This window comes from Periplaneta americana, chromosome 16 (genome assembly GCF_040183065.1).
Source record: "Periplaneta americana isolate PAMFEO1 chromosome 16, P.americana_PAMFEO1_priV1, whole genome shotgun sequence".
NCBI lineage: Eukaryota > Metazoa > Arthropoda > Insecta > Blattodea > Blattidae > Periplaneta > Periplaneta americana.
This window is the reverse complement of record NC_091132.1, coordinates 123,304,470-123,315,211: the sequence shown is the minus strand read 5'-3', so window position 1 is coordinate 123,315,211 and position 10,742 is coordinate 123,304,470. Positions and strand designations below refer to the sequence as shown.

Here is a 10,742-nt window from a genome sequence, read left to right as displayed (position 1 = left end):
CTGATTGTGGAAATTTGTTATGCCATCTCGTGTGAACTGTGCTTCATCTGTAAATAATACTAAGTCAGGAAAGTTCGGATTTACACCACACTACTGCAAGAACCACTGACAGAACTTAACTCGTGCAGGGTAATCTGCTGGTGACAGGGCCTGTACACGTTGCAAATGATAAGGATACAATTGATACTCTTTCAACAGTCTCCAGACAGTCGTATGAGGAACATTGACTTGCAACGCTACCCTTCGTGTGCTGATAGAAGGAGTCATGTTCATAGCCTCCACAATCTCCTCCTGTACTTCTGGAGTTGTAGATCTTGGTCGTCCCCTTCCCAAACCAGGAGAGTTAAATTTTCCATACTCACACAGACGGTAATGGAGACTACAAATGTCTTCCGATCTGGACATTGTCGCTGTGGGTACCTCTCCTGGTACAAACGACGAGCCAGCGCAGCATTGCCGTCCGCCTTACCGTACATGAAGTGTATCTCTGCCAGCTCTTGATTTGAATACATGTCGCACAGTCTAACGCCTACACAACACTGAATGTAACCTTCGCCTCGGAATGAACTGCCAGAGTGCCCTCTTAATGTCTCCTTTGACGGCAACGACCTGCGGAAAGAAAAACGTTCCGATGAATTTCAATGTTGTGAAGGCCATAACTCGGAAATAAAGCATTTCCGGACACATGTTGTAATGAACTATTTTGATTGTCTACATGTGGGAAATACATACCTGAAATTATGCCCCGTATTTTTAAACATCCTGTATATATATATATATATATATATATATATATATATATATGTGTGTGTGTGCGTGTATATATATATATACATATATTATTCTTCTCTAGTGTTAATATTATATTATATAATTCCATTGCCGCTGTAATTTAAATTTTAGTTCCTATTTTATTTTACTTATTTATTATTATTATTATTATTATTATTATTATTATTATTATTATTATTATTATTATTATTTCTATATTTCTCTTATATTAATATTGTATTATAATATAATTTCTGTAACTGTAATTTTAATTTTATTTCCTATTGCATTTTATTTTATATTCTCTTATAGGCCTATTAATATTATATCTGAACTGCGACCGAACACGAGCGCTGCTCATTCGGTCTCAAATTTTGTTAATACTACTGTATCTCCATTTTTATATTGATTGCATTATTTTATTTCTATTTCTCTTGTTTGTTTGTAATTATATTCTTTATTCTGTATATTTAAATTTAAATAAATTTAAAAAAAAGTCGGAACTATTCTACAAGTTTTGTCAACAAGAAAAATCTCATTACTACCCGGTATTGAACCCGGGACTTTCGTGTCATTAGCCAGTTACCTTATCAACTGAGCTACCTGGTCCCATTAATAATTGTATTATATTATTATTACTATTATTATTATTATTATTATTATTATTATTATTATTATTACCGGTATTTTTTCTAGTTTCAGGCCTGTAACTTCTCATAGGAAGTCACTAATGTGATGGACATGTCACTTGTTTTTACTTTCTGCACAGGTGCATGCATTATTCGGTTTATGGAGAACTTTTTGACGAAAGAAACCTTCAGAAGAGGCATCAGCAAGTATCTCAAAACTTAGTAAGTTCAAAGTCATATATATTTCCACATCCTATAGACCTATTGATAGTAAAATTTAAGTTATTTATGACTTTGTAATATGATTACAGACAATGTGGAATATTAACTTAACTTTCGATGGATTCTGGACAATTCGTACATGATTTTATAACATTTTTTTTCTAGAGTTAAAACGTTAAAAGTGTTACATTTTTAAGAAGGTAACGTACATTTATGATAGATGGGCCCCATTTCAACATAGGTGTGGTGTCATCTTCAGTGTTCTTCGAACTACTGTAAAAAGAACAGAAAGAAACAGAATAACAAAAAAACAGCTACTAGAAAAACAAAAACAATGAATCATTTAATATCTTTATATTATGTCAAAGGAAGCAAGAAAAAGAACTTTGTGCGAGATCGTGAGTATTTGCTTGGTTTCCGCACCAAACCAATCCGCGGAAAGTCTAAAATTCCACATTCAGTATTCCCAACCTAACACCCATAACAATTTCCCTCTTCTTACCGCTTAAGTGACATATTGATTTTACTGCTTTAGGCTTTTAACATATTATTTTTAGAGACGTTCAATATAGAAATAATTATAAATTCAAAACTTACCACTGCAATTTCACCTAAATTGCACTGTTAATTATTGTTTTTAAATATTTGCAAAAATTAAGTAAACTTTAAATCATTACATAACCTTACCGTTTGTTTTAAGTTCGCATTTACAGACTGGGGGGAAAAAAAGACAGACGTATATCACGGCCTGCTGGAGTATAGTAAACATAGAAAACATTTTAAAGCAACAATGTTGAAGATAGATATTTTTGTTTTGCAAATTTGCCGTCATTGAACAGAAACCAAGATGGAGATTTCATTGCAACTAATTAGAAATTCCTCTTTCAGGTATGTAATAAACGATCTTCGCACAAAATAATGTAAGATACACGATCGGTATGTTTTCTTTCAATTCTAGGAAATTAAAAAAGCTCAACTACGTTTCACTTTTTCAAACTTTTCCTCGAACATGAAAACTTCAACATACCGCTCTTGTAACGCATATTACTATTACAACCTATATATATATATATATATATATATATATATATATATATATATATATATATATATAATTTGAACGGTAATGGAAATTACGGGAAAACGGCTGAACGGATTTTAATGAGTGACCCCCTCATTTTCATGTCTGGCATCCAAAGTTTTTCGGAAAAGTAGTAGTTTTCAGTGAAATGTCAATTTTTCTACATAATTTTCCTATTTTCCAAAATCCATCTGTTGTCAGTTTTGAGAACTATTTTATTGAATCACGGCCGACTTGATTGAATTTCAGAACAAAAACACACTACAATAGGCTATTACACGAAGGCCAGGATTGCCGACATATTTAGAGCTCAATTCAATTTGTTATTAAAAACTGATTCTGTAGTGTATAATTTTCTGAGTACAGTTGTGTATTGGATATTCAAATCCACGAAACTTGAGGTGGTTTGATGACATTATTACCATTAGAAATTAAATATTATTATAGTTAATATGATGTATCTATTTTTCATGAATTGTACATAATATTGATGCTATATTGATGACATGAAAGTGAAACGTTTTGTGGTTATGTAAGTAAATGTAGAGAATATCTTAATTTAGATCTTCATTTCTATAATTTACTGAGTGGCTGCTATACATAACTACAAAACTTAAGTAAGATAATAATATTGTTATTAAAAATTAAATATTTTTATACTTATTAACCCAGTGGGGTTGGGTCTTTTTCATATACTTAATGGTGGTGTAGTGTAGATATTGATATGTGTCATTGTCTTCAGTATTGGCTCGAGAGAGCGCAAAAATTACAGTTCCTAAGGAAACATCAAAAGGTATTACTTACTGATAAAATAAGAGGCCTAGAAAATTTTGTAGTCTCCAGATCATTTCAGCAAGATCTCTTAGTAGGATAAAATGATTTTACGCTCTACATTTCAAGTTCTACATGCAGCAGCTATACGAAAATGGTATTGTTCGAAAGCTTAGCAAACCTGACATTTTTTTTTTTTTATTTTGCCTACAATCCACAATGACCTGAAATATCTACTGCTATCGTCCTGACATTGATACTTGCGTTTTTGCGTTGAAACTCAAAAACTGAAGTTGGATAGGTTCAAGAAAAAGTATTTGGCCTAAAAAAATCCATTCAGAGGGAGTATGTTTCATTATTGTGGAAGCAAATAACTATAAAAAAGACAAGTATTCTTCATTGAAAATAAATCTGAAAAATTTTTATTTGAATGTCTAACGAACTTAGTTTGCAGCAGTATTTGCTGCACAAGCCACTAGTATACTTATAATACCGTCACCAAAATTATCATTTTTTTATTAAACTTCACAAATAATACTGATATGATTACTACTACTATTTCATAGGAAACGTAATAATATTTTCTCAACTATCCTTAAGCCTATATTTGGAATCAGAATTCCCTATGAAAACTCGGCAGCCTGTAGGTAGGCTCTTCATAGCCTCTGTACAGTCGTTGAAATACTTCGCAACTATGGAACGATATGCTTTCCAGGGACATGATTCAAGTAGCATAGACTGTTACACTATCACAGGACTATCAGAATTTTTGTTTCTGTGAGCAAGAACGGCTATTGTAATTTTTTCGAGCTGTTGTTATTCAGAAATTGGTTATTTTCCTTACAATAACTCTACTAAGCTTACAGGGAAAATTCCACTTTCCTTCCACCTTCTATCAATGCAACCACTTTTGCTGAATCGGTACGACTTAGTGACATTTGTATACAATGAAGTACTCCAATACTGCCTCAAAAGAGCTTACCAGTCTGTAGACATCTTCAGCTTAGCTCGAAATGATTCCGAGAAGTTTACACACAATATTACAAGAAGGACGAATCTTCTTTTCAGATCATTGTTGGCTATTACGTATTCAGTATTGCAGTGTTACGTATCACAAAATTGATGAATAACTAAATGAACCTCAGCACACTTACAATTATTTAAAAAATCCTATAATTTTCAAAAATTTTAAAGAAAATGTAGTTGGCTCGGTTTTTTTCGCAGGTGAGTGTATATTAAAGAACAAAAGTACGGTATCAAAATAAACACATTCTTAGCAAAATATTATGCAAATAAATTCACTAATAATGTTTATTTATCGTACTGACAACTACATTCAGTAGGGATATTTCGATCCTTTGAATCTCCACTTCTCTTGTAAATCTGAAATTGAAAATAGATCTCTCTTTTTTGAGACGCATTTGGGGTCTCCTCATATGTAAGTACCATATAACTATGTGCGTTTAGCATCAATTTAACCGATTTCGTCTTCTTTTCCATATATGACTCACTGTCTGTAAATATGGAGAGAACACCGGAATCATCATAATCTGTATCCAATTTAATTTCATCGCTCTCATAGTCACTTACAGGGACGGTTGTTTTCCTTCTACCCTCAAGTTTTCGTTTTACCGGACCATTATTCGTGCTAGTACCATTGTTGCTGGAACATAATTCTTTGTTTACATGACTATAATGTTAAATGGTGTTTTAGAATATACTGAGATACCGGATTTGCAGAAGTAAATAATCACATTGATCACATTTTATTGAAACAAATATTTCAAAATGAAATACAACTATGGTCCACGAAAAATTGTGGTACATAGTTGAGGACTGACTTGTAGCCTTGAGGTTAAACATTTTTCACGCAGAGTCCTTAACTTCTGCCAATGTAATTATTACGTGAAAGTAAACACTATATAGCCACGTTTAATTGTACAAAGAATCATATATCTATAACGTACCAGTTCTACAGAGGAGAGCTTAATAAAACAGACAATTACAAACTGAATGATTTCGTGTCTTCACACATTCAATAGAACGATGCACACTGACCTTGTTAAGCATCTATATCATTGCCACGTGTAATGGTAGATAGAAGCATCTATGGGGAACATAATTCCATAACATTGGCGCCTTAAATGGCAAACACCGAACTCTTGGGGGATTAAGTAGTACATAATGCGTTTTGGACCATAGTTGGGTGCCTGGACCATAGTTATGGGAAATTACGGTATTTATTTTACTTCACCACATTGTAATTTACAAACTACGGACTGAATGGAAGTCATGTTAATTATTATTAGTCCTCTGAGAACATCACTGCATGTTACAGACTGCGTCACCGTTTTTGGCGTGTGAAATAGGTAATGGGAATATTAACTGCTAGTGTCTTATCTTTAGCGTAGTCAGTTTGACAATTGTGTTTGACAATTGGCTGATGTAACGCGTATAGGAAGTGGAACCATTCTCAGCTGCACTAACAACATGCTCACAAACTGGGTACATACTCTAGGACACACGCCAAAAACGCTGGCGCCAGCTGTACTCAATATCATGTTAAAATGTTAATCTAATTTCCTCATAATTTTTGTACAGTTTTTTTTTCCTTCATGTTTTAATAATACTAACTCATTCGATTTATCATACTCTTTTTTTTGAAACAGCTCCCACAGTGCTGCTGAATCCGATGACTTGTACGGAATTCTAAATGAACAACAAAAACAAGACGGCATCCTACCTACCGACATAAATATTAAAACAGTGATGGATTCGTGGGTCCTTCAGTCAGGTTATCCTCTGATTCAAATGACAAGGAGAAATGGGAGTATATATATTTCGCAGGTAACTAAGAGTTGGGTAGAAGCGGACATTTTGTTGTCAGGTGAGAAAGTTTCGTAGCAACTTGAAAGAGATTCGTCTAGCTCAGGGACGGGGAGCTCGTATTATAAACAGAGTAGTAAGCATGTGTGCCTACTGTACGTACAACAGCAAGTAAGGTAACGGAGAGGCTGTTCCCCATCCCTGGTCTAGCCTAATAACTAGGGAAAGGGATTTGGAGTATTATAAAGAATTGTGAAACGTAGTATAGATATTTGTAGCTCAGTGACTGTCAAGCGAGCTGCTTGGACGAATACAGTTCAATTCATACAAACTTACACGCAACGTGCTGTAAACGTATTGCAGAATAAACAAATGTTATAGTTTAATGATATATAGTGGCCTACATAATGTACATAATCTGCATTTCATTTTGAACTACATGTGTTTTTCTTGGCAACGCATAAGACACCAATAAACAGCATTACAAATATACATAATTAAGTATCAATCTCTGCGTCCTCGCGTGTCAGTGGAAACATTGATGGCTGATAGACAGTTGTCTTCTGTATGGAACTCGCTTCTGAATATGTATGTTTTTTTCTGTCAGGAGCGTATTAAATTAAAACCTTTATTTACAATATTATGAAATATGATAATATGTATACAACGTATACTACAGAATTTACAATATATGCAATATACTACAATGTTTACAACATAGCCTAATGTAGTATCATTAAAAGTTGAACAAAATATAGAACCAAACGAAATGGCATTTTCAATTAATGCTATGTTTTGTTGATGAAAAAATTATTCCTACTGTGCCTTGTTGTAATCAATTGTAAATATCATGTTGAATGACGTCATTGGGACACGTCTTTGTTAGTACCTCTGAAATCCGACTAAGAATATCGTATCCATCATTTTTAATCAAACCCTGTTCATTTTTTCACCAACATGGTTTCCTACTTCACCTTCTACTGCACTCAGTTTATTTACAATAGTCCACATAATATTTATTTGCTCAACTGGTCCTACTCCTGACTTTTCTAATCGAATAATGGTATCCGGTAAATATAAAACAAATTTACTTAATATCCACGACTTCTTTCTCGATTGTTCTATCCTTTAACAGTTCCTGGCGTATTTGAATCGCAGCCGCGTCATCGGGATTGAAAGACTGGACCACTTTCTTCACAGATTGGAGGTGATGTGCGTAATAGTTGCAAGCTTCTAACCATGACCCCCAGCTCTTAAGAGCTGGAAATGGGGGGAACGACAATTTAGGGAACTGTTTCCTGAATTTTGATACTCGATCTGGAGCTTTTACAAATATAGACTAGTCTTTCAATTTTGTATTGTTAGTTGGTTTCACTTTCGGCATTGTACCTGCTCTTCATACTCTGAACTGCAAACCTGCACGTTGAAGTTCTTATGCGACAACTGTCCCGTTCACCTGTTGTTGACGTGCAGAGAGCTGCGAGTATGTCATGGAGGGGAGGACTAGGTATAAAGGGTTGTAAACAAATGACTGTGTAGATGCCAATACTAGATTTTACTGCTCCAAATTCCGTTCCCTACTAATAACATAGCTGTGCATTCTCAAAGCGTTCATCAGCACAATGCTTATTTCTATTCACCGCGGTAAAAAAAAGGGTGTAACAAGAATAATCCTATCAAAAGTATATGAAATATATCCCTCTGGAAATATGGTATCATATGCAGTAGTTGCAACAAAGAAGAGGCTTTACTAAGAACTGCGTAAAAAATAAAAAAATTAAATATTTAATTCACATGTGATTTATAATATGATTGTAAATTAACGTCTTATGAATAAGTATCTAACGCAAACAATTGCAAACAAACATTCTTAAAAAAAACAAGGTATGCTCTAAATCCACGAAAAAAATTCTCTTATTATAAGCAAAATTACATTTTAGTACTACTACTAGTAGTAGTAGTAGTAGTAGTAGTAGTAGTAGTAGTAGTAGTAGTAGTAGTAGTAGTAATAGTAGTGTTAGTGGTAGTGGTAGTAGTAGTAGTAGTAGTAGTAGTAGTAGTAGCACTATTATTATTACTAGTACTAGTAGTGGTTGTAGTAGTAGTAGAAGTAGTAATACTATTATTATTACTAGTACTAGTAGTGGTAGTGGTAGTAGTAGTAATAGTAGTAGTAGTAATAGTAGTAGTAGTTGTAGTAGTAGTGGTAGTAGTAGTAGTAATAGTAGTAGTGGTAGTAATAGTAGTGGTAGTGGTAGTGGTAGTAGTAGTAGTAGTAGTAGTACTATTATTATTACTAGTACTGGTAGTGGTAGTGGTAATAGTAGTGGTAGTAGTAGTAGTAGTAGTACTGTTATTACTAGTACTGGTAGTGGTAGTAGTAGTATTAGTAGTGATAGTATTAATAGTAGTAGTAACAGTAGTAGTAGTAGTGGTAGTGGTAGTGGTAGTAGTGGTAATGGTAGTAATAGTGGTAGTGGTAGTAGTATTATTATTAGTAGTAGTACTATTATTATTACTAGTACTGGTAGTGGTAATGGTAATAGTAGTGGTAGTAGTAGTAATAATAGTAGTAGCAGTAGTAGTAGTAGTGGTAGTAGTAGTAGCAGTAGTAGTAGTAGTAGTAGTAGTAGTAGTAGTAGTAGTAGTAGTGGTAGTAGTAGTAGTACTATTATTATTACTAGTACTGGTAGTGGTAGTGGTAATAGTAGTGGTAGTAGTAGTAATAGTAGTATATTAGTAGCAGTAGTAGTAGTAGTGAGGGACGTAACATGAAAGTAGTTGTTTTTTCGTATTATACGAGTATAAATATCATAATGTGGGTTTTTTCTAGAATCTAGATCTATCAATTTCCTTGTTTTTTGTACTTTTACAGAAGCCATATGAAAAATACGTCAGAAAAAGAACCTGGTGGATACCGATAACGTACACAACGAGTGTAGAAGCAGATTTTACAGACACCAGAACAAAAGCCTGGATGAGAGGCGAACAAAAAATCACTTTAATACAGAATTTTGGTGAAAGTGAATGGATTTTATTAAACATTCAATCAATAGGTAATCTTTGACACTTACTAATGCCTAATTTTTAGTCAACATTAATGTCATTGTTTATGATTTTTCAGCAGTGAACAAATTACTTTTGAGAATGTGCAATTTTTATTATAAGCAAATTGTATCTTACTTAAATTATTGACAGAACGGTAATAATTATTCTAGTGAAAAAAAAGTTTTATAAATTAATTATGTCAAAATTTCATAATTTATCTTTCATTTCTACAGTGGAAGTAAATTTTTGCATTGAACGTATACTGTTTACATCTTTTTCTTGTACTAATGGGTTCATAGTTCATTTATTGTAATTTCTATAATTATATTTTCACTCATTTTTCTTATATACGCAGCTTATTTTACTCGTCCATTCATTGTACAGATTTCATCAGTGTCTAATATAATTACATAGTCCCGTTTTGTTTAATGTTTTATTTTCATGGGGAAGGAATTTTTCGCATGCAATTTCGGTCAGTGTATGGGACCGGCGCCCATCCGGCATCGTGATGAATTTGTGGAGTGAAGATAGGTAGCGAAATCTGGTTACGACAACCAGTTATAATGGCTGGGAGGATTATCTTGCTAACCACACGATACCTCCGTTTTGGTTGGATAATCGTTCACCTCTTCTGAGGCATGTGGACGTGAAATCAGTAGCCGGCTTGTCGGCACTTGCCATTCATGAACTATATCGTCACGGATTATTATTATTATTATTATTATTATTATTATTATTACAAACCCATAGAAAGTCGCGTCTGTAACTCAAGCACTAGCTCGCTGGGCAGCACAGGTTCGATCTCCGGCTAGGCAGATATTGCAAAGATTATTCTCGGGGAGCTGCCGTTTAACTCTATCATTCCACCAACAACTTCCTCTCATTTCATTTATCATCTACAACAGTTAAACACAGGCTGTTTGAAGTCTTGGGATTACTATGGGTTTCCGATGCTTGGGTCTCTGGGTCCTGAGGCTTATCAGTTACAGTGAAAATGGACCTAGCGAAGGAAAATAGAATAGAAGTTAGTGACCACGAGAAACACCCCCCCCCCCCACTGCTCGTGACGTCATCTGCCGTGAAGACTGAGACCTTAACTTGCTCGCGTATCCGAAACAATCCTGTTGTAGCTCTTAAGGAAAATAGAATAGGCCTTGTCTTAAGCTATGAAAAGCAATGCACCGAAGACATTTTTGACACCCGATTTCTCGGAGAAACTTTATAATTTGTCCCTCATGATACCACCAGAAGAAGCACGTTGGTAGACCTTGACATGTTAAAACAGAAGGGAACAAATTGTACGTTTGTTTGTTGATGTTTGATAATTCAGTGTTTCTTAGTGAGTACAAAAAGCATTAAATTTTTTAATTGCTTGCAGTTGTACATCAGCAACA

At 34.1% G+C, this 10,742-nt stretch overlaps 1 protein-coding gene across 1 annotated transcript in view; it reads left to right on the top strand.

Moving 5' to 3' along the window:
• The window catches only part of LOC138691197 (putative aminopeptidase-2), a 155,663-nt gene that overhangs the window by 37,621 nt on the left and 107,300 nt on the right, over window positions 1-10,742 (top strand). The window contains exons 7-9 of the mRNA XM_069812984.1: window positions 1,541-1,622; window positions 6,144-6,321; window positions 9,176-9,356. Of these exons, the coding sequence (XP_069669085.1) occupies window positions 1,541-1,622; window positions 6,144-6,321; window positions 9,176-9,356 (441 nt within the window). The remainder of the gene's footprint in view (window positions 1-1,540; window positions 1,623-6,143; window positions 6,322-9,175; window positions 9,357-10,742) is intronic.